This window comes from Zalophus californianus, chromosome 1, assembly GCF_009762305.2.
Source record: "Zalophus californianus isolate mZalCal1 chromosome 1, mZalCal1.pri.v2, whole genome shotgun sequence".
NCBI classification, from domain to species: Eukaryota; Metazoa; Chordata; class Mammalia; order Carnivora; family Otariidae; genus Zalophus; species Zalophus californianus.
Genome location: NC_045595.1, coordinates 8200529 through 8225965, shown reverse-complemented (window position 1 = coordinate 8225965; position 25437 = coordinate 8200529). Strand labels below are relative to the sequence as shown.

The 25437-nt window shown below is 48.7% G+C and overlaps 2 protein-coding genes across 9 annotated transcripts in view; both read right to left on the bottom strand.

Annotated features, from left to right (window-relative positions):
- The window catches only part of LDLR (low density lipoprotein receptor), a 34634-nt gene extending 31256 nt beyond the window's left edge, over positions 1–3378 (bottom strand). Inside the window, exon 1 of the mRNA XM_027584763.2 lies at positions 3173–3378. Within this exon, the coding sequence (XP_027440564.1) occupies positions 3173–3239 (67 nt within the window). The 5' untranslated portion in view covers positions 3240–3378. The remainder of the gene's footprint in view (positions 1–3172) is intronic.
- A 20041-nt stretch (positions 3379–23419) lies between these two features.
- SMARCA4 (SWI/SNF related, matrix associated, actin dependent regulator of chromatin, subfamily a, member 4) overlaps positions 23420–25437 on the bottom strand; it is an 88419-nt gene continuing 86401 nt past the window's right edge. For 7 of the 8 annotated variants that reach the window (XM_027582845.2, XM_027582846.2, XM_027582844.2 and 4 more), the window contains one exon: positions 23421–24459. In XM_027582845.2, the coding sequence (XP_027438646.1) occupies positions 24427–24459 (33 nt within the window). In that variant the 3' untranslated portion in view covers positions 23421–24426. Of the gene's footprint in view, positions 24460–25437 lie in introns of all 8 variants that reach the window. The other variant, XM_027582847.2, reaches the window with a different exon arrangement.

Genomic DNA, 25437 nt, shown 5'->3' with positions numbered 1-25437 from the left:
GGACAGGCATCAGGAACAGCAAGCACCTAGTGACAGGACATCAGATGGGAGTCCCCACAGCAGACAACACCATTCTGAGCAAGGGGACAGAACCAGTCCTGTTCCGAGCACCACCACCGCCCAAAGAAACCTCAGGGCTTCCTCCCCGTTGCTGAAGCAAGGTTTGTGTTTTCCTTGTCAGTTTCATTTGCAGTCCAGTAAAAGCCAAACTGGAGCACCCCATTGGTATCTTCTCATGCTGGGGATGCCTAAAATTACCCAGGAACCACACACACCCACACCCCCCAGTGCCCAAATCTCTAAACTCTAGCTTTTAAATCTCTCTTGTCACATGTAACAAGCCAGGAACAAGCCAGAAAAGGAGAAGACCCAGTTCTGCTTTCTCTCCAGCACACAAATGAGGTGGTAAATGCTTTCGATGTTTTCTTTCCCATGCTACTGAAGATAGTTGTTGCTCAGGAAAATCAGAATTATAGACAGGATCGTTTCCTTGAAAAAAAGAAATGGCTGGCGCTAACAGACTCAGCTGAATATGAACAAGAAATCAATTTACCAGTGTGTTTTTCCAAACTAGGTGATGCCAAAGCATTTTACTCAGGCGTGATCTCAGTGGAAGATTTTGTTGTCAGCTCCTTTGGGGAGAGGTTTGTTTCCGTGATTGTTCATTGCCAGTTACCTCCACGGTCCACGGTGTTTTATCAACAAATATCACGTGATTGACATCCAGGGAAAGTACGGATTCTATTAATGTACTTAACAAGGAATGTGAAGGGCCATCAAAGCACTAAGCAATAAAGGCATCTAGATTTGGATCTTATCAAGGCAGGAATATCCTGGAAAGACAGAATGATCTACGTAACTCCCCTTAAAGGTCTTCAGTCTCCAAAAAAGAAAAAGTTCTCCCTGTCTTTTTCCAGTGTTGCCCTGGAAGAAAAATATGCCCAGCAATGACCAATGAATCTCCCTGGTTCATGTTGCTAAAACAGACACAGCTCTTAGGGAGATGCTCTACTTTTCTGAATTTGGGTGTGCCCTGGGCATACCTGATACTCTGCACACGACTGTTAAGTGGTTTTGAAATGGCTAAGTGAAGGCATGCAGTTCAGATTCCAACAACTCCCATTTCCAAGGAAAAAGAACAAGAAATCCCATCCCCCTCGACCCCCCCAAAATGCTTTAAAGACAGCAGCCAGGGCTGCTACAAATATACATCATCCTGTTAACACCAGAGGAGAAGTAGCTGCTAGCTCTCAGGAGTCTGGCGAACACATCAGGACTCTGAGCCTCCCTGAGAAGACAGGAGGCTACTGAGTGATAAAGAAACCTAAAGTAAAGCAACACATCTTGCTCAAGACTTCACCGTCATTAGTTCCCCTTAGGGATGAAAAAATCAGAGTTGAGAGAATCGAAAGAGATCTTTCGGGAGGTGCACTTCCAAATTTGGGGGCACAGCTCATCAAAGGAATACCAAAACTGGACAAATCAAGCAGCTGACCCCGGAGCAGCTCTGGACAAGACCAGAATCCGAGTCTGGGCTTCAAGGGTTAACCAGCCCGGTCACACTGGCCAGAAACTCCTCCTGCTGCAGTTCTCTCAGAACCCCAAAGAGAGCGGAAACTAAAGTAAACCTCGCATCTTGCTCAAGACTTGACTGCCATTATTTCCTCTTAGGGATGGAGTCCATCAGCTTTTGAAATGCAAGTCAATTAAAGGCCTCTTGACAAGCCCCACTCCCTCCTCTTCACACAACTGGGTGGCAGAGTTATCGCAATAACCCTGAGCTATAGGGCAGCAGCCTTCCTTCCTCCCCTCAGAGAAAACTGATGTGTCACGGATAGGAATTCCAAGAGTTCACAGCTCCCCGCACAAAGCCGCCCCTCCCCTCCCGTCGATAAAAAAGTTTCCTGCGATCCTGTTATCAGATAATCCCAATTCTCTCAGGGGCTGCTCTGGTTCTAAATAGGAAAAGAACCATTTAGCTCATCTCCAGGGCGAGGTCAAATGCCTCTGGCAACTCACTTAAAACCACTGGATAACTCAGGATCACGCACCCACTAGTCTCTTCACCAAATCTAAATCGGACCCACCCCCCCCCTCAAAAAGGAAACATCGTCGTGCGGACAGCTCAACTACACCCATTCACAGCTTCTGAACAAAAAAGGCCACCCTGAGGGATCCGTCCGACGTTGCCTCCTCCCGGTCCCTGCCCCGGTTGAAGGTCTCCGCGAATTTCCCTTCGCTGGCGACCGAGGAGGCCACGTTTCGGCTCGGGAAGGAACCGAGGCTCTGGGGGGCGCGTAGGTAAACTACCCAGGCCGGGGCAGCGAGGGCGGCCTGCAGAACTAAATGGGCTCGCCCCAGATCGCGGAGGGCACCTCGCCCAGGCTCGCGGAGACGACCCCGGGGGCCCGGGACGCGTTGTGACAGGCGCCCCGGACCGACGGCGAGGGAACGCCGGCCGACCCTCAGCCGAACTAGCTGCGGCGGGAGTCCCCAGCCTCACCTCGAGCCCCGCCCAGCGGGTGTCCCAGCCCCTCCCCGCGCTGCCCCCGGCCCGCATCCACCGCCCCTCATTGGCCAAGGGGAGTGGCTCGAGGCTCGCGTGTTCCAATCGCGCCCAATGGGAGCTCGGGGACTGGCCCTCAGGGCCGGAGGCGGGGCTGGAGGCGGTGGCCGCCGGCCGAAGCGTGAGTGCGCTCCGCTCTAGGAAACTCCGCGTCGGACCCAGGGCTCCACGCGGGCTACAAAGCCACCTGAGCCGCCTGCGGCATTCCTGTCCGCGCGTGGACGCGAGGGCGCCCGCAGGGACCCGCCCCCCGGGCCGAGCCCCCGGGCTTCTGGTACTCCTCACCCCAGAACAACTCGGTGGGGGGTCCCTGCCTCCCGAGAACTGGAGAGCCCCGTGTCCCGCTCTGAGGAAGACAAGGGGGTCCTCCCGTCCGGCGGAGACTTATGGGGAAAGCCTCACCCCGCTTCTCGTGACTCCCCCACACCCCAAACCTCGCGATCCCTTCAACACTCCCTCCAGCCGTTTGGAAAGGACTTCGTGCCATTTTCCTACACATCTGACAAGGATGGGGTGATTTTCCGCAGCTCCCAGAATTACCAAGGGGGCTCCCCGAGTTCTGAAGGGGTCACCCCACTGCACGCGGGCGCCTGGAGCCAGCCTTACCTGCCGTCCCCGTAGCTGCGAGAAGCAGGGCGGCGGCCCAGCACAGCCCCCAGCCCGCGGGTTTCATGCTCCCAGCCTCCGCCCCCGAAAGTGCCAGCCCGGGCTTCGGTCCGAAAAGTCCGCGCAGAAAACCGGGGCTTCGAGCGCTCGGGCGGCAAATGCATGCGGGGCCCCAGTCATTTGCAGCATTTCTATGTGTTTCCTCGCAGGGGGAGGAGTTTGCGGTGGGGTGATTTTCGAATATCTTCACCTCACTGCGGGAGGAGGAGTTTCGAGAGGAGGAGTTTCGAACGGCCGATGTGACAAGGCCTATTTAACCCGTGAAGCCCTGACTCGGATTCCAGTCTTTTCCAAAACTTGCTTCCAAATTATCTAATAGGCTAATGACCAACTTCCCTCTGCCTCCAAAGGAAAAACTAGACATGTCGGAAACCTTACCCGGTCCTTTCTCCACTTGCCTTTTCTTTTCTAGGAATCGTATATAGATTTTAACTGAGTTTAATCCCATATAGTTTTGAGACGATTCTTCAGAATTGGTCTAAACAGTACTCGGTGAGGAATTTAAATAAAATCTTCACAAACATTCAGCCCCAAACTGATCTTGTTTTGTGGGATCCCGCACTTGGATGAATACGAGCAAAAACATCTCTAAAATCAATTGATCCAGTCGGGGTCTGGACATAAATACAGATTTATTCTTTTAGGAGAAGATGTTAAACAGGCTGCTTCCTCTCCCCAAAGCAAAACCAAACAAAACACCTTTTAGAGTTGAACCTGATTGCCTTAATCAGAGAGGGCTAATGGAGAGCAGCTTTTAAGAATCAAAAGAGTCTCGGGCGCCTGGGTGGCTCAGTTGGTTAAGCGACTGCCTTCAGCTCAGGTCATGATCCTGGAGTCTCGGGATGAAGTCCCGCGTCGGGCTCCCCGCTCAGCAGGGAGTCTGCTTCTCCCTGTGACCCTACCCCCTCTCATGCTCTCTCTCTCTCAAATAAATAAATAAAATCTTAAAAAAAAAAATCAAGAGTCTTGGGGCACCTGGGTGGCTCAGTCGGTTAACCGTCTGCCTTGGGCTGGGGTCAAGATCCCAGGGTCCTGGGATGGATCCCCGCATTGAACTCCTTGCGTAGAGCGGAGCCTGCTTCTGCCGCTCCCCCTGCTCATGTGTCCTTTCTCTCCCTCTCTCTCGCCCTCTCTGTCAAATAAATAAAATCTTAAAAAAAAAAAAAGAGTCTCTTTTGGAATTAATGAAGTTTCCAAGGCCCCTTGCCAAAAAGGCACGTATGAGAATCTTGCCTGAACCCCACGAAGGGTCTGGCAGTCTTGGAGGGGTCTCCCGGGAATGAGGAGAGTTCTCTGAGGTTTTACCGACTAGAGCTTGGCAGAAGGTACTGCGGGGGAGGGGGGGGGAGGTGATTAATCAGGGTAAGAAAGAGCAGTTAAGAGCCCCAGCTTCGGAACCAGGCAGACCCTGGGTGAGTAAATGAGCTTTTCCGACATGGAAAGGGGAGGAAATAATGCTTGCTTCCCTTACTTGGCAGGTTCCTTGTGGGGTCAAATGAGATAATTAGCAGTTACCTAGGAAAACTTGTGTTGTTGGGTTTTTTTAAGATTTTAGTTATTTGACAGAGAGAGAGTACAAGCAGGGGGAGCAGCAGGGAGAGAGAGAAGCAGTCTCCTGCTGAGCAGGGAGCCCGATGCAGGGCTTAATCCCAGGACCCTGGGATCATGACCTGAGCTGAAGGCAGACGCTTAACTGACTGAGCCAGCCAGGCGCCCCTCACCTGGGAAAATTTGTAAGGATGGGCAAGGTGTGGGAGTTTTTGCCACATTTATGAACGTTACCATCAAAGCCCATCCCTAATGGATGCTACTTTTTTTGGGGGGGGGTCCATCAAGAGCACTAGGTTTTATTTCCCTTCAGAAAAATCACAATACCTAACAAGCTCAGTTTCTGTTGTGAGCCCAGTTTTCTCTTATTCATGTGGTAGTAGGAGGCCCTTTTTCCCCACCAGGCCTGGAAAAAGTTACCAAGAAGAAGCTCTCTTCTGGAAAGGGACTCAGCTTAATATGTCTTCCAAAGCTAGTTCCTCAGAGATGTCAGGGGAGGCCTGGAAAAGGGCCATAAAATGTCAGTGAAGAACATTTCGGGGATGCCCAGTCCTGGACAGGGTCTCCCTTTGACCTGTCTGTGGAAATCCCAAGGCCCCTTCTGTTCCTGGCACGCAAGAATATGGTCTTATATTGCCTTAAGGATGGAGTCATGCTGCTTTTAATTTCTCTGCTGCTATTGACCAGAGCCTCCATTTGCAACTAGCTCATAGTGGTGTTGTGAGAAGTAAATTAATACATAAATGTATAGAGTGGAGCCATGCTTGGCACACAATAAACACCATATATGGATTTGCCCTTTTTTTTGGCTATGACTGCATCATTTTTTTTTTCTCTTTCAGGGAAGACCTGCTTCCTTGAAGACACTAAAAAATAATTCACAAAAATTGTTATGTAATATTGCCAGTGATGAATTCAGGTTGTTTTTAGCTCAAGTTTCTTTTTTCTTTTTCTTTTTTTTTTGAGGATTTTTTTTTAAGATTTTATTTATTTATTTGAGAGAGAGAGAGAGAGCACATGAGAGGGGGGAGGGTCAGAGGGAGAAGCAGACTCCCTGCCGAGCGAGCAGGGAGCCTGATGTGGGACTTGATCCCGGGACTCCAGGACCATGACCTGAGCTGAAGGCAGTCGCTTAACCAACTGAGCCACCCAGGCGCCCGAGGATTTTTTTTTTAAGATCTTATTTATTTATTTGAGAGAGAGTGTGTGAGCAAATGAGCACAAGCAGGGGGAGCAGCAGAGGGAGAGGGAGAAGCAGGCTCCCCGCTGAGCAGGGACCCAGAGGCAGGGCTCAATCCCAGGACCCTGAGATCATGACCTGAGCCGAAGGCAGAAGCCTAACTGACTGAAACACCCAGGAGCCTCTTTTCTTGAGGATTTTATTTTTAAGTCATTTCTACACCCAGTGTGGGGCTCAAAGTTACAGCCCCAAGAGTCGCACGCTCTACCGATAGCCAGCAAGGCACCCCTCAAATTTCTTTTTTTTTTTTATGCTGGTATTCTCACTGCCACATTTTTAGAAACCTGTATTACACCTTCAATCTAACAATAAGTGTTAGTTTTCTAAACAAACAAAAATCCTTCCATAGAATCCATTTCATTTGAAAGTGGCCAGGCTTGCATAGTCCTCATTCTAACAGACAGCCTGCCTTGTCCTGGTTTTTACTTCTGATTCATCAGGAGGCTCAGACCAGAATAGGCCTCTGCCCAGAGGAGCCTGGCCTTTTGGCAGCAGTGAGCCATGGCAGCTGCAGCCTGCCCTTTGGCCCAGCAATCTGCAGAGAGAAGGTGAGCAATCACGGGTGCCTGGGAGCCTTCCAATAGGTGGTGCCTGGGAGGCTTCCAATAGGTGCGATTAAGGACCTGACTCTATTGGGCCATCAGTTATCTCCATAAGATGCCCATTAGCCAAGTGAGAGCTGAGATCATTGCTTCTATCTCCAGCACCTGGCTGTGGTAAGGGTAAAATAAATAAGTGAAAACAAAAGAAATTATCATTGGCGTGGCTGCCATATCAGAGATGCACTGTTTCTGAATTCCACTTTGGTTGGGATTTTGATAATGCAGAACTCAACTTTGACCTCGGGCTGACAGTGTTTCCTTTCAAACAGAACAGCACCTTTCTTTTTTGGGTTTGGTTTTTTTTTTTGAATTTTTATTTATTTCACAGAGAGAATGAGAGAGCATAAGCTGGTGGAGTAGCAAGTAAAGGGAGAGGGAGAAGCAGGCTTCCCACTGAGCAAGGAGCCCGATGCGGGGCTCGATCCCAAGACCCTGGGATCATGATTTGAGCCGAAGGCAGTCGCTTAACCTACTGAGCCACCCAGGCGCCCCAGAACAGCACCTTTCAAACAGAACAGATGGGGCGACTGACTGGGTGGCTCAGTCCATTAGGTGTCTGCCTTCAGCTCAGGTCATGATCTCGGGGTTGTGAGATCAAGCCCCATGTTGGGCTCTGCGCCCAGTGCAGAGTCAGCTTGGAATTCTCTCTCTCCCTTCTGCCCCTCCCCACTGCCCTCAGGGGCTAAATAAATAAATAAAATCTTTAAGAAAAAAGACTTAAACACTGAACGCTAAAAAATATTCCTGAGTGAAATTCAGGAGCACCTGGGTGGCTCAGTCGTTAAGTGTCTGCCTTCGGCTCAAGGTCTTGATCCCAGGGTCCTGGGATCGAGCCCCACTTCCATCGCCCTGCTCAGCCGGGGAGCCTGCTTCTCCTTCTCCCTCTGCCGACCGCTCTCCCTGCTTGTGCTCTCACACTCTCTCTCTGTCAAATAAATAAATAAAATCTTTTAAAAAATTTCAGAAAGACACAAATAAATGGAAAGACATCACAAGTTCATTGATTGGAAGACTTCACATTGTTAAAATGTCACCACTACCCAAAGCAGTCTACAGACTCAGTGTAATCCTTATCAAATTCCCCATGACATTATTAGCAGAAATAGAAAAATTCACCCTAAAATTCATATAGAATCTCAAAAGACCCCAAATAGCCAAAACGATCTTAAGAACAAAGTCGGAAGTCTTCCACTTCCTGATTTCAAAACTGAAGGCCACGGGAATCAAAACAGTATGGTGCTGGCATAAAGACAGACACATAGACCAATGGACTAGGGTAGGTAGCCCAGAAATAAACCATGCATATCTGGTCCAGTGAATTTTCACAAGGGCGTGAAGATCATTCAATGAGGTAAGGGCAGTCTTTTCAACAAATGGTGTTGGGAAAACTGGATATTCACATGCACAGTAATGTAGTTGGACACGTCTTACTTTCAGCAGGTACAAAAATTAACTCGGGTGCCTGGGTGGCTCAGTTGGTTAAGCGACTGCCTTCGGCTCAGGCCATGATCCTGAAGTCCCAGGATCGAGTCCCACATCAGGCTCCCTGCTTGGCAGGGAGTCTGCTTCTCCCTCTGACCCTCTGCCCTCTCGTGCTCTCTATCTCTCTCATTCTCTCTCTCTCAAATAAATAAATAAATAAATAAATCTTTAAAAAAAAAAAAACAAACAACAACAAAAAAAAAAAACAAAAATTAACTCAAACTGGAGCACAGATGTAAAAGGAAGAGCTAAAACTATAAAACTCTTAGAAGGGAGAAATAGGGATAAAGCTTCATGACATTGGATTTAGCAATCATTTCTTGGATGTGACACCGAAAGCACAGGCAATAAAGGAAAAAATAGGTAAGGTGGATTTCAGAAAAATTAAAAACTATCATGCCTCAGATGGACACTCTCAACAGAATGAAAAGGCAACATATGGAATCAGAGCAAATAATTGCACATCCTATATCTGATAAGGGTCTAGCATCCAACATACATAAAGAACCCCTACAACTCAACAACAAAACAGACAATCCAATTTTAAAAATGAGCAAAAGACTTGAATACACATTTCTCCAAAGAAGATATAAAAATGACCAGTAAGGGGCATCTGGGAAGCTCGGTCAGTTAGGCATCTGCCTTCGGCTCAGGTCATGATCCCAGGGTCCTGGGATCGAGCCCCGCATCGGGCTCCCTGCTCCACGGGGAGCCTGCTTCTCCCTCTCCCTCTGTGTGTTGCCCCCCCTGCTTGTGGTCTTGCTCTCGCTCTCTCTGTGTCAAATAAATAAATAAAATCTTTAAAAAAATTTTTTTAAAAATAGCCAGTAAGGGCATGACAAGATATTCATTACTAATCATTAGGGAAACGCAAATCAAAATGACAGCAAGATCCCATGTACTTCATCCCCATGGGCATGGCTATTATAACAATTTTTAAAAAGCCAAGACCAGAAAATCACAAGTGTTGGTGAGGATGTGGAGAAATTGGAACCCTCATGCTGGTGGGAATGCAAAATGGTGCAGCCACTTTGGAAGTTAGTTTGGCAATTTCTTCCAAAAGTAAACACACTCTTACCATATGATCCAGCAATCACACTCCTTGATATTTACCCACATGAGATGAGAATTTAAGTCCACACAAAAACCTGCATGCGGACGTTTACAGCAACACTATTCATAATGGCTCAAACATGGAGACAACCAAGACATCCTTCAGCAGGTCAATGACTAAATAAACTGTGATACATCCAGCCAATGGCACATTCATACTAAAAAGAAATGTTCTATCAAGCCATGAAAAGACATGCAGGAAGCATAAATGCATATTAACAAGTAAAAGAAGCTGGTCTGAAAAAACAACATACTGCACACTTCCAGCTGTACGGATGACATTCTGGAAAAGGCAGAACTATGAAGATGGTAAACAGATGAGTGGTTGCCAGGTGTCATATGGTGGCAGGGGAGGGGGGATGAAAACGTGGAGCACAGAGGTTTTTTTAGGGCAGTGGAAATATTCTATATTATAGAATACATGTCATACATTTGTCCAAATTCAAAGAATGTTAACACTTGGAGAGTGAGCTCTAATGTATACCATGGACTCTGGGTGGTAATGGTGCATCAGCGTGTCATCCTTTGTAACAAACGCACCCCTCTGGTGGGGCTGTTGATAGTGGGGAGGCTGTGCACGTGTGGGGAGCAGTGGTATATGGGAAATCTCTGCATGTTCCACTCAATTTTTCTGTCAACCTAAAACTGCCTAGAAATGGCAGGAGAGGCAGTGAGGTGGAGACGGAGAGAGGTTAGCTGAAGGGTGGGGCACACATGTGGAACGCTGGGAAGCTGCAGTAAAAACAGGCTGGACACCCGAGGCCTTGGCATGGCCTTCAAATGAAGGAATCTATTTCCAGGGCAGTCAGAAGCATTCGAGGTCATGGAGGCTGAGGGCGGCAGGCTCCAAGTGGTCATTTGGGCAGATGCCTCATTAATTAGGTCATGGGATGGGGATGGGAGAGAGGCCTGGGCAAGAGTTGAGGTGTGGGCAGGGAGAGCAGGCAAGAGCGGGGATTACACCTCTTTGGTTATACTTTATATTTAACTCACACACCAGTTATTAATCCACATGAATCCTGAAATGAAAAATTCGGTCATGAACAGTCCTCTCCCTGTGATGGTTTCTACAATACATCCACATGAAGTGCATTGCTCACAGCCTGCCCACAGATGGAGAGTTTCCTGAATGGTTTTGGAATATCTGGAATAATCTGGAAGATACTGGAAAGCTTCACAGGTATGGGAAATCTGGCCAGAAGTGGGAAGTCAGCTCTGCATCTCAATTACGTCAATTCTGGGACCCTGGACAAATCACTTTCTGGGGCTCCGTTTCCTTGTATTTATTCCTCATTCAACAAACTTTTCCCGAGTGTCTACTCTGTCCCAGGAACATTCTACTTGTCCACTACAGAAACAAAACAAAGATCCCACCCCTCCAGGAGCTGAGGTTCCAGTGGATTAGATAGCATGAAGTAAATCAACGAGGTGATTGTCCATAACCAAATTCGTGATAACACAAAAAGGAGTGGTTAGTCTGGGACATGCCTCTTTTTATGACTTTTTTAAAAAGATTTTATTTATTTATTTATTTATTTATTTATTTATTTATTTATTTATTTAAGCAAGAGTGAGAGAGCACAAGCAGGGGGAGCAGCAGAGGGAGACGGAGAAGCAGGCTCCGCACTGAGCAAGGAGCCTGATGTGGGACTCAATCCCAGGGATCATGACCTAAGCTGAAGGCAGACACTTAACTGACTGAGCCACCCAGGTGCCTCTTTTTATAGCTTTTTAAAACTGAGATATAACATGCATGCAATGAAGTGCACAAAGCTTATGTGTTCATTTCTATAGATTTATTTTTTTAAAGATTTTTTAAAAAGATTTTATTTATTTATTTGAGAGAGAGAGAGAATGAGAGATAGAGAGCACGAGAGGGAAGAGGGTCAGAGGGAGAAGCAGACTCCCTGCTGAGCAGGGAGCCCGATGTGGGACTCGATCCCGGGACTCCAGGACCATGACCTGAGCCGAAGGCAGTCGCTTAACCAACTGAGCCACCCAAGCGCCCCTTTTTTAAAGATTTTATTTATTTGACAGAGAGACACAGCGAGAGAGGGAACATAAGCAGGGGGAGTGGGAGAGGGAGAAGCAGGCTTCCCGCTGAGCAGGGAGCCTGATGTGGGGCTCGATCCCAGGACCCTGGGATCATGACCCGAGCCAAAGGCAGACATCTAACGACTGAGCCACCCAGGCGCCCCTATTGACTTTTTAATTTTTATTTTATTTTTAATTATTTTTAATTTTTATTTTTTTTAAAGATTTTATTTATTTATTTGACAGAGAGAGACACAGCGAGAGGAGGAACACAAGCAGGGGGAGTGGGAGAGGGGGAAGCTGACTCCCCGCGGAGCAGGGAGCCCGATGCGGGGCTCGATCCCAGGTACCTGGGATCATGACCTGAACCGAGGGCAGACGCTTAACGACTGAGCCACCCGGGCGCCCCTCTATAGATTTTTTTTAAAGATTTATTTATTTATTTTAGAGAGAGAGAGAGAGAGCACAAGGGGGAGGGGCAGAGGGAGAGGGAGAAAGAATCAGAGAATCTCAAGCAGACTCCTTGCTGAGCCCAGAACCCAAACTCACAACCCTGAGATCAAAACCTGAGCTGAGACCAAGTGTAGGCCGCCTCACCAACTGAGTCCCCCAGGTGTCCCACCAGAGATTTATTTTATATGTACTTGTCTGTGTAACCACCACCCCGAGCAAGATAGATAATATTAGCAGCGTCGCTCACACCCCTGGGCTGAGCTGAGATGGGGAAGGAGGAGAGGCTTCTCTGAGGATGGAGGCATTTGAGCTAAGGACTGGATAACAAAAAGGACCTAGCTGAAAAAAGGGTGATGTGGGCAGCAGGAAGAACAGGTGCAAGGTACTTGAGGTGTGACTGAGACACCATGGGGTTCCCAAAGGCCAAGATCAGGCTTTCCTTTATCAGCAGTCTGTTCTTGGTGTACAAAGGCCTGGTGTGTGAGGCCTCCCAGGCACAAGGCCCTGGATGGCGGAGCTGGGCTTGCATCCCGCCTCCCGGGTGGTCACGCCAGCTGCATTGCTAAGAGCAGACTGTGTCCGTGAATTTCTAGGACTCCTGAACAACCGAGGTTCATTGACAGTTTGTGGGCAGGAGTGAAAATGGGTAGAGCTTGGGACTCCACTGTCCACAGCATGTGGTTACATCCAGGGACACAAATAGCCCCGGGTTCCAATCTGAGGAGGCAAGTGGGAAAGTGTCTTTCACTGTGTCCTATGATGTTTGGCCCATACCAGGATGTGTCCTATTCATGTATTATTACTTATGTGATTAAGAAAAAAGTGAAACAAGGGGCGCCGGGGTGGCTCAGTGGGTTGAACATCTGACTCTTGATTTCGGCTCAGGTCATGATCTCAGGGTCGTGAGATGGAGCCCCACGTCGGCCTCCGCACTCAGCGGAGTCTGCTTGACAAGCTTTCTCCTTCTCCCTCTGCCCCTCCCCCTGCTCTCTCTCTCTCTCTAAAATAAATAAAATCTTAAAAAAGAAAAAAGTCAAACAAACCATTCACAAAAGGACAAATTCCATTTAGAGGCAGTCCCTAGAGGAGTCAGATTTATGGAGACAGAAAATGGTGGGTACCGGGGGAGGGAGAGGGGGAGTTGGTGTTTAATGAGGACAGTTTCAATTTGGGAAGATGGAAATGTTTTGAAGGTCGATGTAGTGACTGTTGCACAACAACGTGAATGTTTGTTTTATTTTATTTTTTATTTTTTTAGATTTTATTTATTTATTTGAGAGAGAGAGAATGAGAGATAGAGAGCACGAGAGGGAAGAGGGTCAGAGGGAGAAGCAGACTCCCCGCCGAGCAGGGAGCCCGACGCGGGACTCGATCCTGGGACTCCAGGATCATGACCTGAGCCGAAGGCAGTCGCTTAACCAACTGAGCCACCCAGGCGCCCTGTTTTTTTTTTTTTTTTAAAGATTTTATTTGGGGCGCCTGGGTGGCTCAGATGGTTGGGCGTCTGCTTTCGGCTCGGATCATGATCCCGGGGTCCTGGGATCGAGGCCCGCATCGGGCTCCCTGCTAGGCAGGGAGCCTGCTTCTCCCTCTGCCTCTGCTTCTCCCTCTGCCTCTGCTTCTCTCTCTCTGACTCTCATGAATAAATAAATGAAACATTTAAAAAATAAATAAATAAAAATATTTTATTTATTTGACAGAGAGAGACACAGCGAGGGCAGGAACACAAGCAGGGGGAGTGGGAGAGGGAGAAGCAGGCTTCCTGCGGAGCAGGGAGCCCGAGGTGGGGCTCGATCCCAGGACCCCAAGATCATGACCTGAGCCAAATCAGATGCTTAACGACTGAGCCACCCAGGCGCCCAACGTGAATGTTCTTAATGCCACTGAACCATGCACTTAAAATGGTTAAGATGGTAAATTTTATGTTATGTGTATTTTGCCATGATTAAAAATAAAAAAGAAAGAAAAAGAAACATAGAAAGAAAGGAAAAGGGGAAGTAAGGAGGGAGGGGAAATAAATAAGTGAGAGGGGAAAAAAAACCCCAACATGGTGAAAATCTCCTCCAAGCCACGCGTGCAACCTTGGCTTTCACAGCTTCTTGCGTCAGCCATGGTGAGCCCTGGCCTCAGGACGTAAGTCAAGGGCAGCACGGCCTCCCAGCCCTCTTTCAAGCCGCCCACACCCTGGCTGCCAGGAACCCCTGGGGCATCCAGGGAGGAAAAGGCCATCAGAATCCCTGTGGGGCACCTGCAGTCCTGTCTGCTCTTCCCATCCTGCGTGTTAGGCTGCTCAGCGACCCCAACACCCTGCCTGGAATCTGCGCTCTGTCCTCCTTGGCTGACCTGACTGCAACTCGTGGTCCTGGCTCGCAGTGGGTAGACGGTGGGGGGATAGCACACCTGTCTACAGGGGCAGTGGATACTGCTAGTCGCCTGCCATTATAGCGCTCTCTTTTTCTTTTTTTCTATGTTTTGTTTAAGTCATCTCTACACCCAACATGTGGCTCGAACTCACAACCCAGAGGGCAAGAGTTGCAGGCACTTCTGACTCAGCTAGCCAGGTGCTGGTAATTCTATTTTTAATTGTTCAAAGAAACTCCGTATTGTTTTCTGCAGCAGCTGCATCATTTAACATCCATTTTATTTCTTAAAGATTTTATTTATTTATTGACAGAGAGAGCGAGAGAGCGAGAAACAGAGTACAAGCAGGGGGAGCTGCAGGCAGAGGGAGAGGGAGAAGCAGGCTTCCTGCTGAGCAGGGAGCCCGATGCGGGGCTCGATCCCAGGACCCTGGGATCATGACCTGAGCCAAAGGCAGACGCTTAACCGACTGAGCCACCCAGGCGCCCCAATAAATAAAATCTTTAAAAAATATATGTAAAATGTCTGTTTCATACGCGAATATCAGGAAAATCACTCAGGCCCCCTTTAACAAAGAGCCGAAGAAATGGAGGCACAGAGAAGGAAATGGGAGGGCGCCCCCCCCCTTTGCCCAAGGTCACATAGCAAGTTGGTGGTAGAGCTGATCTCCCTTTTCTCAAACTATGGTACCCCTCCCCCCAACTTTATTTTGTCTATTCAGCATCTGAACCTTGTTCCTGCATTTGTGGATCTCTCTCCTACCTCCAACTTTTGAAATTCTAAAGGCTAAATATTAGCTTTCCCAGCATCCCTTGCACAAGAACATGAGCATGTGACTTGGAATCGGCCAATCATATTCTCACATCCAGGACTTTGACTCCAGAGCCAGGCTAGGAATCCAAGACCCATTGTCCTTTTGATTCAGAAACCACTCAGGGGGCGCCTGGGTGGCTCAGTTGGTTAAGCGACTGCCTTGGGCTCAGGTCATGATCCTGGAGTCCTGGGATCGAGTCCCACATCGGGCTCCCTGCTCAGCAGGGAGTCTGCTTCTCCCTCTGACCCTCTTCCCTCTCGTGCTATCTCTCATTCTCTCTCTCTCTCAAATAAATAAATAAAATCTTAAAAAAAAAAAAAAGAAAGAAAGAAACCACCCAGGCTGGTTTATGTCATTTTTTTTTTTTTTAAGATTTTATTTATTTGACAGAGAGAGAGACAGCGAGAGAGGGAACACAAGCAGGGGGAATGGGAGAGGGAGAAGTAGGTTTCCCGTGGAGCAGGGAGCCCGATGCGGGGCTCGATCCCAGGACCCTGGGACCATGACCTGAGCCGAAGGAAGACGCTTAACGACTGAGCCGCCGGGGAGCCCCTGGTGCATGTCATTTGTAAACAAGAATCCCGCTTGATAAAATGTCTCTGAGATTAAAACTGAAATCACAAATGTCTGGGGCTAGAAAAACAAGGGTGTTACTTCCTCAAATTCTCATCCTCATCATCTCCTACTTAAGACTATTCCTTTGAGGTTGATCTAAATTCCATCTATTTTGGTCATTATCTTGGATTATAGCACATGCTTAAATGTAAAAACTCTAGAAAGTGGAAAACTTAGAAATTACCAAGAGGAGACATCCACAATCTACTCAAGGTCATCACTGTATAATTTATTTATTTATTCCAGTCATCTACTGTCTACTGATTGATTGATCAATTGATCAATAGATCTATAGACATAATGTAAATCTTTGTGAAACGGGATTGTTTTCTGCACAGTGTGGTACTCACTAAACTTGTTCTCGGCCCAAAAAGGACTGCTCCTTTTGTTCCCAAGTGAAGCTAGTAGTGACCATATGACTTGATTGGGCTAAGGATATTAGGCACAAGTGTCACCTTCAGGGAGATGCTCTAAGTGTCATTTTCCTTGCTTGGCAACTATAGAGGCCCATGTCAAGTCAGAGCCTTCATATCCCTGGGTCCCTGAGTAACACAACCTGGTAGCGTGTGAAGAAAAGAAATCACCCTTTGTTGATGTAAACCCCTTAGACAATGGGGATGTTCGTTGCAGCAGACTGTCCTAACTAATACAATTTTTAAAAAACTTATTTTGAAATTATTACAGACTCAAAAAAGTTACAAAAACAGTACAGAGTGGTCCCATGGACCCTTCCCTCAGCTTCTCCCAATGGTAGGTAATATTACAAATCTTACATAACCATAGTACTTTATTGGGCCTGGAAATTAACATTAGTACATTAGTACAATATGATTAATAAGTCTATAGACTTACCTCGAATTTTACTGATCAATACCATTTGTAGCCCATATCCCCCTCTTTGTGTCATATATAAGCCCTTTTTCATGCCCCAATATGATGTTTAATAGCTGTTCAGAATCTTCTGGATGAACCTTAATGGGTGTTGCCATTGCCTTGTTTAGCACTTTAATTCCCACCCAAACAATGGAAATGATACTTGTTCTCTGATTGTATCTCTAATAATTTCCTTAAGAGAAATTCCTGAGAAAATGATGTGTGTGTGTACGTGTGTGTGTGTTTATAGTAGGCTCCATGCCCAGAGTGGAGCCCAACATGGGGCTCAAATTCACAACCCACCCCAAGATCAAAACCTGAACCGAGATCAAGAGTCATCAAGAGTCAGACGCTTAACTGACTGAGTCACCCAGGAGCCCCAAGGGTATACATATATATTTTTTAAATTTTATTTATTTATTTGAGAGAGAGAGAGGGGGAGAGAGAGCCTGAGCGGGGGGAGGAGCGGAGGGAGAAGGAGAAGCAGGGAGCATGGGGCTCGATCCCAGGACCCTGAGATCATGACCTGAGCTGAAGGCAGACGCTTAACCCAGTGAGCCACCCAGGCACCCCAGGGTATACATATATATATATTTTTAAAGATTTTATTTATTTATTTGACAGAGAGACACAGCGAGAGAGGGAACACAAGCGGAGGGAGTGGGAGAGGGAGAAGCAGGCTTCCCGCCGAGCAGGGAGCCCGATGCGGGGCTGGATCCCAGGACCCTGGGATCGTGACCTGAGCCGAAGGCAGATGCTTAACGAATGAGCCACCTAGGCGCCCCCAGGGTATACATATTTTTAAGCCATCTTGTCAAATTTCTTTTTAGGAAGTCATATCCAGGTATAGTAGCTGTTATGACAACCTGCCTTCACACCACCTCGCCGACATGGTGTTTTATCATTTACCATATCTTCGCCAATTTGCTAAGCAAACGAATAAAAAAAAATAATGAGGTGTTTCGTCACTGTTTTAATTTGCATTTACATGGAGGTTCATGGGATTAAATCCTTTATTTCCATATACGAACTCATATTTCTTTGTGGTTTCTCTGTGAGGCTTCTTTTTTTTTTTAAAAGATTTTATTTATTTATTTGAGAGAGAGAGAATGAGAGATAGAGAGCATGAGAGGGAAGAGGGTCAGAGGGAGAAGCAGACTCCCTGCCGAGCAGGGAGCCCGATGCAGGACTCGATTCCGGGACTCCGGGATCATGACCTGAGCTGAAGGCAGTCGCTTAACCAACTGAGCCACCCAGGCACCCTCTCTGTGAGGCTTCTAAAGATAAATAATAAACAAAAAACTTGTTAGTTTCTCAAGGTGGTTTTCAGCAAACAAGTTAGGATTTCTTGCTTTCTTTTTTCCTAAGTAGGCTCCATGCCGAAGGTGGGGCTTGAACTCACAACGCTGAGATTGAGAGTCGCATGCTCTACCAACTAAGCCAGCCAGGCACCCCACAAGCTACCATTTCTTTTTCAGTTTTGACATATTCATCTTTATCACATCCCCTCTTGTTGGTCACTCAACAAGCCTTCCTGGGCGTCGTGGGACCATGCTTTGGAGAGAAACCTTTTTTAGGATTCTCTTAAGGAGGGCCTACCTGCTTCCTCCCCTAGAATGTCAATGAAGGAGATTTGCCAGGTAAACCATTACAGGAGGAGGGACGCACATGGGCAAAATGTCTGCGAGTGTGTGGTGGGAAGTTTCAGTGTGGCTTAGGTTTAGAGTGATCATGGCTGGAGAGTTGCCAGGCGCAGATGATCTGAGCCTCACGTGCACTGAGGAGTTGGGAGTTTAGATGCCTCTGGCCCTGTGGAAAGGACAGCCTGGCAGGGCGTGAGGGTGGAAGGCAGAGAATCAGGGAGGAGCTGATCACACCAGGGACGGTGGCTGTGGCTGGCCAAGGTGAGGGCCTCGGGCGGAGCGAGAGGTGGATGGATTGAAGAGTTACTTAGGAGAATGGGCCGAGCTGAGATTAGATGGTAGAGCCTCAGGGAAAGCAATGACAGTTGAGTTGGACCACTGGGGGCCAATGGGGCCACCTGTGAAGGGCAGTCCGGTGTGGGAGGAACGCGAAGATTTGGACCTTGGCCACCTCATAAAATATCAATGCTCCAGAAGAAATGAATGGCTTCATTGCGGTAGAAATCTTTGGGACCATGACATGAACTAGAAACCTTCTGTTGAATTAAACCCTGGTGAGGCATTAAGAAATAGTTCTTAAAATGGAGAGGTGTCTGGGACCTCACCAGCTTGGAGAAGCTCCCAAGTCCATCCGCTTGTCCCTGCGCCCAGGGCTAACAGCCGTTCGGGATGCAGTGTGTTCAGAGCGTATCCTGAGGGACCTTTCTCTAAACATTTGTGTGGCAGTGACATGGTCCAGAGGCAATGGTTAGGATCCCGTGTGTGTCCAAAATAGCACCTTGCTGGACACTTCATTGTGAGGCTTGCTTTTCTATCTTTAACAATGTTCTAAAGATCTTTCTGTGTTAATTTATACCCATGACATTTGAAAAATTGTTTTAGGATGTTCCAGTTACTGTTGGTGCATAAGAAGTCACCCCACAGCTGAGTGGCTTAAAACACAATCATTTTTGTCCCCTCTTATGGTTTCAATGTGCCAGGAATATGGGAAGGGCTCAGCTGGGCATGTGCACCCAGCTAGGGACTACAGCCTTACAAGTTGGGGCTTGGCCGGTCAGCTATCTCTGCTCACGTGGTCTTGGTGGTCTCTCAGCATGGGCTTGTGTTGGCTTCCTCACAACATGGCAGCCTCCAGGCAGCTGGTGCCTTCGAGTGAGTCTTCCAGTGAGCAAGGTGGGAGCTGTGGTACCTTGTATGACCCGCCCCCGCCATCGGCGGTCACACAGCGTCACCTCCACTGGATTCTACTTACCAGCAGGTCCCAAGCCAGGGAAGGAGTATTAGACAACGTATCCAGTGGAATCTAATGGGGGAGTTGCAAGGTTCTAGAAGTGAACGTGGGATGGGAGATACTTTTGTGGCCATCTGTCACATGGGGGGGGTCTATCATCTTTTTATTCTTTAAATTTTATTTGTTTTTATTTTTTATTTATTTTTTAAGATTTATTTGTCAGAGAGAGAGAGAACGCACAAGCACAGGGAGTGGCAGGCAGAGGGAGAAGCGGGCTCCCTGATGCGGGACTCGATCCCAGGATCCCAAGATCATGACCTGAGCCGAAGGCAGACGCTTAACGACTGAGCCACCCAGGCGCCCCTCAAATAAAATCTTAAAGAAAAAAAAAAGGGGGGAAGATAATTTTTAAGCAAAAATAAAATGAAGGTAATCAATAGGAGCTGGTATTTGGCAGAACATCCACACATGGTGACCCAGGGACACATGGATCGTGATGAGGGTGAGAGGTCAGGGCAGCAGGCCCCCTGGCCTGGCTCCCACATTGACCTTGGCCTAAGGTCATAGAACCAGCTTGGTTCTTGTATGGACGCTGGCCCCGAACCAGGCACCTCCACCAGCCTGAACCGCTGCTCCGGTTGCAGATCCTGCACTCCCTTCCCACCCCCCAGCTGGCCTTTGCTCTCACCACCCATCATCTGGACAGCCTCCAACTCTGCCCTCTGGTCAGTGCCCTCCTCCCCCATTTCTCCCCACATCCCTAGCAGGTGGGGTGGTCTCCGCGGGAGGCCTGCTTCTCCTTCTCCCACTCCCCCTGCTTGTGTTCCCTCTCTTGCTGTGTCTTTCTCTGTCAAATAAATAAATAAAATCTTAAAAAAAAAAAGTGTTTTAAGATTTTATTTGAGAGAGAAAGGGAGAGAACAAGTGCGGGGAGGGGCAGAGGAAGAGCGAGAGAATCTCAAGCAGACTCCACGCTCAGTGCGGAACCTGACGCAGGGCTCGAACTCACGACCCCGAGGATCATGACCTGAGCTGAAATTGAGAGGGGGCCACCCAACCGATTGAGCCACCTAGGTGTCCCCCAACTTATCTTTCTTTTCACTGTTACCATAGAGAATACAGAAATGCCTGAAGAGAGAAGTACAACCTTCCCAAGTACCTCTTGATGTCCCATCCCCCAGTGGGCTCAGAGAGGTGCAGAATGCTGCCCAAGGTCACAGAGCCCAGAAGCGGTCGGTCACTGTAGGAACCCACAACCACCCGACCTGGGAGGAAGGTGAGCAATGCTTGACAGATATTGGCTCCGGGACTGGCAGTGCAGCCTTGGGGCAAATTACTTCCCTTCTCTGTGCCGGTTTTCTCACCTGCAAACTGGGGATAACCACCACCAAGCAGGCAGCGAGCAAGTCATGTGTCCAAAACCTCAGCTGGGCACACAGGCACCTGCAGCAAGGCTGCATGTCTGGGCTTCCAGTGCAGCTATGTGCGGCCATGTGACTGTTGTGGCCAACGGGTACAAGAGAGTGATGGATCAGTTTCCATATTGGGTCTCTAAGGGGTGGTGTGGGCCTCTCTCTTCCCCCTTGCCTCCTTGTTGATGGCTGAAAGGTGGAATGGACAGATGGAGTTCCAGCAGCCATCTTGGGCCACGAGATGACCTTGGATATAGGAATGGCACATACTAAAGCAACAACACAGAAGGACCTGTTTTCCAACACTGTGAGGCACCAACTCTAGATTCTGCATAAAATATATTAACTCGTGTCCAATAATTCAATATTACGTTGTATCTTCTGGCGCCTGGGTGGCTCAGTTGTTGGGCGTCTGCCTCCGGCTCGGGTCATGATCCCAGGGTCCTGGGATCGGGTCCTGCATCGGGCTCCCTGCTCCGCAGGAAGCCTGCTTCTCCCTCTCCCACTCCCACTCCCCCTGCTTGTGTCCCCTTTCTTGCTGTGTCTCTGTCAAAGAAATAAAAAATCTTAAAAAAATAAAATAAATAACTCTAAAAAAATACTATGTTGTATCCTGCTGCCATTCGCCAATGAACTAGATCATACAAATACATGTATCGTATGACATCTTGTCATACCAAAATTCCAGTGGTACTTTTTTTTCCCCTCAAGGGACTCATTTTTAAACTGGCCTCATCCTGAATATCCTGAAATTAAGGGTTTGGTGAGCTGATTTGCTGCAAACATTAAAACAAATTTGAATCTATTAAAATAAAGTCAAAGCCACTAGAACAAAAACATGTGGACTTCCAAACTGATGGGAGTGAGGATCTCGGCAAATGTCCTCCCTGAAAGCAAAAATAAAACGAGACAGAGTTCTCAAAAACAACCATTTCAGGATCCTTGAGATTGATCAAAGGCATTCAACAAATTTAAAAGTGTTTATTCAGGAAAATCAGAATGGCAGGTAGGAGTGGTGAGAGATTGTGGTGCCTTTTGCCCAAGCTGCTCTAGCCAGGCCAGGACCTGAAAGTCACTGCCTGACCGGGTGTATTTTCTTTGGAACTGAAGAGCAACCTACTGGGAACAGGAGGGATTCTCAAGGTGGGATGAACGGGGAAGGCCAAGTTCTCCCAACTAGCCTGAGGTTGGGATCCTGGTTGCAACAGACTGGTGAACTAATCAGCAGTTGAAAGGCCCAGAGAACACAGCCACAGCTGACCCCACGTGTCAGCAAGGGAGCAGAAAGCTGGGTGCATGCGCAAGGCTGCGCACATGCTTGGGAGCGGTGGAGAGAGGCCCGTCCACCCACAGTTCCACGCAACCTGCCCAAAGGGAGGCCGTGTGCGCACGCTGAGGAAACGGGAGAGAGAGGGGTAGGGGGCGCCTGGGTGGCTCAGTCGTTAAGCATCTGCCTTCGGCTGAAGTCATGATCCCAGGGTCCTGGGATTGAGCCCCGCGTCGGGCTCCCTGCTCCTCAGGAAGCCTGCTTCTCCCTCTCCCCCCGCTTGTGTTCCCTCTCTCACTGTGTCTCTCCCTGTCAGATGAATAAATAAAATCTTAAAAAAAAAAGAGAGAGAGGGAGAGAGGTAGCTGAGGCAGGGCCAACTTACAAGCTGCCTAAGCACAGAGCCACTGGCGCGGACCCTCAGCAAGTCAGGTGTCTGAGCACAAAGCCCAGGCCGTTGCTGGCTGACTTGGAAGCTAGGCCGACCCAGGGGTGATACCTAGAGGAAGGCAGCCTAAAAACAAAACCCCAAATCTGAGCAGACATCAGCAGCTACTTGCTGTGGGGGAGGCAGACCCTACAGAGTTAGATCAGCAATTCTTTTTTATGTGCATCGACACATCTTTATACATCTTAAATGATATATATTTAAGAAATACACATACCTTGGAGACTTTCGTATGAGTACATAGACAGTTATACGAAGTGCGATAATGAAAACTATACAAGTTGCTGAACGTGTGTGTGTGTTGTTTCCCTGTGTAGGTTTTTAACTTGCCTTTTATTTATCCTTTATTTAATCAAAGTTGGTTTTGCATTTTGTCCTTCCAGAAAATTAGCTCTTGGGTTCTTTTTTTCCTTCTCCACTTCTGTAGATCAGCAATTCTTAAACAAAGAAAGCAAAGCCATCATCCATGAAACTTCCCATGGCGGGGGTGGGGGCGGATTTAGAATTCAGAGTTGCTACAATCTATTATTTAAAATGCCCATTTAAAAAAAAAAAAAGCCCATTTTTTTTTGTTTTTTTGTGTTTTTTTAAAAGATTTTATTTATTTATTTATTTGAGACCCAGTGAGAGAGAGAACACAAGCAGCAAGAAGCGGGAGAGGGAGAAGCAGACTCCCCAGGGCGCAGGGAGCCTGACGTGGGGCTAAATACCAGGACTCTGGGATCATGACCTGAGCTGAAGGCAGATGCTTAACGACTGAGCCACACAGGCACACTGTTTTGTGTTGTTGTTGTTTTTTTTTAAGATTTTTAAATTTTTATTTATTTGACAGAAAGAGAGAGACGGCGAGAGAGGGAACACAAGCAGGGGGAGTGGGAGAGGGAGAAGCAGGCTTCCTGCCGAGCAGGGAGCCCGATGCGGGACTCAATACCAGGCCCCGGAATCATGACCTGAGCCGAAGACAGACGCTTAACAGACTGAGCCACCCAGGTGCCCCTAAAATGTCCATTTTGAACCAAAAAAAAAAAAAAAAAAAAAAAAGCTAGGCACTCCAAGAAACCAGTGTGACACAGAGGAAAAGAATAGTCAATAGACCCTTTCTCTGAGAGGGTCCAGATGTTGGACTTCAAAGCAGCTGTTAATATGTTGGAAGAACTACAGGGAACAGCGTTTAGAGAATCAAAGGCAAGTCATGAAGAGAAGATCTTATTCAGGAGACACAAATTACAGAACTCAACGTACATCCTGGACTTGGAAGCTCTCTTTGGTCGCGTGGGCTCCCACAGTGCCCCGGGCTTCCCAGGCCACGACACTGACCTCTGTGTGGCATAAGCCCGGTTCTGTGACTGTCTCTCTGACGCCGCCTCGGCCGCAGGCAGGGAAGAGAGCGAGCTGCTTGCTCCCTGCATGGCAAGGGCACCCAGCAGGTCCAAGAGCCTGAGCTGGAGATCAGAGGGTGTGACGACTGGGCAGGTCCGAATTTGCCTCTGCCTGGCCTCAGTGTCCTCCCCTGTCAAATGGACCCCATGGGATGTGGGGACAGGAGGAGGACAGGGCCCCCGAGGCATCGGCGACCCCGCAGGGAGCCTGGAATGAGTGCACCAGAAGGCAAGGCCGTGAGCTTTGTGGTCTGTTTAATTTATTACTGTTTGACATCCAGTGACACTGACATACCCCCGCCGGGCCTGTGGCCCCCCGGCCCCAGCGGCTCTGACCCGTCCCGCAGAATACAGTACGAGGGGTGGACGGCCACACGCGTGCACCCACGGCTGAGGCTACAGCGCCTCCCAACTGCGGCCGTGACGGTACTGCCGGGAAAGGAGAGACAACCGGGTGTCGCGTGTTCCCCGAGTCCTAATTCTTGTTTTCAACAGTTAATGCTGTTACAAACGCTACTGACGCCAGGACAGGGCCAGACACAAACAGTCCTACATCTTTTCTGCTGTATAAATATGGAAGCTTTTCGTTTATACAGTTTTTACCCCCAGGCTGAAACTACAACTGCTGCTACCCGTTACTGCTAAGGGCTACGCCGCCTCGGCTCTGGAATGTTGGGACTCAGTCTTCCTCGCTGCCACTTCCTGAGCGGTCCTGGAGGGGGACAGGAGGAGAGAGCATGGTCAGCCCCACCGTCGAGGGCCCCCCACTGGGGCCTACCCAGGCGCTGAGCACGTTGGCCGGCTGAACTGCCCTCGCTGGGGGTGAGTGGGCAGCAGGGGGGCACCGTGAGCCAAACCCCAATGTCATTCTTCTCCCGGGGCCTGGCCCCTGCGCCCACACGGACTCTTCCTCTGGCCTGGGAGACTCACTGGGCCCTCTCTGCTTCCTCCCACCACGGTGTGCCTGGCCCTGTGCCCCTGGCCTGCAGCTTCAAAACCTGCAGCTATTCCTGACTATGCAGGATGTTTGTTCTTCCGCAGAGACGTTCTAAACAGCTTGGCAAGGGCCACAAAATGCTCTGCTGCATCTGGACTGGGCAGATGGGGAGCTTTAAAGCCCAGATGCTCCTCTCCAGAAACACAGGCCACCCCTCTGTTGGCCAGGACATCATTAATGTCCTCATCAGACATCATTAATGTCCTCATCAGGTTATCATGTGTACGGTCAGGTTTGTTCTGAGGTGCCAGATTTTGCTACTACTGCAACTGGCTGCATGAGAAAAACAGCAACCCTGAGATGGTACTCAATGAGTTCTGCTGGGAGCCAGGCCCCAGGAAATCCACTGGGCCTCCCTGTTTTCTACAAGTGGAAACTGAGGCTCAGAGGTTAAGTCAACTGCCCAGCTCCTGCAGCAGGGAAGGGCCGGGCACGCAGGCCCCAGCCAGAGGGCAAAGCTTCTTTAAATGCAGCAAGCAGGTCTGCTAACCACCCCGATGCCCACCGCGGGCTTGATGCTCCTGCAGTTCGTCCCTGGTGCGCCAAGATGGCGGCCTGCTCCGGGGGACAGGCGACATCCAGACACCACTCACGGCACCATTCATGGGATCTGTTCTGCACCGTTCTGGTAATTCCAGGTCATGGGATTTTGGTTTTGGTTTTTATCCACCACCATTGTTTGGAAATCCTCCT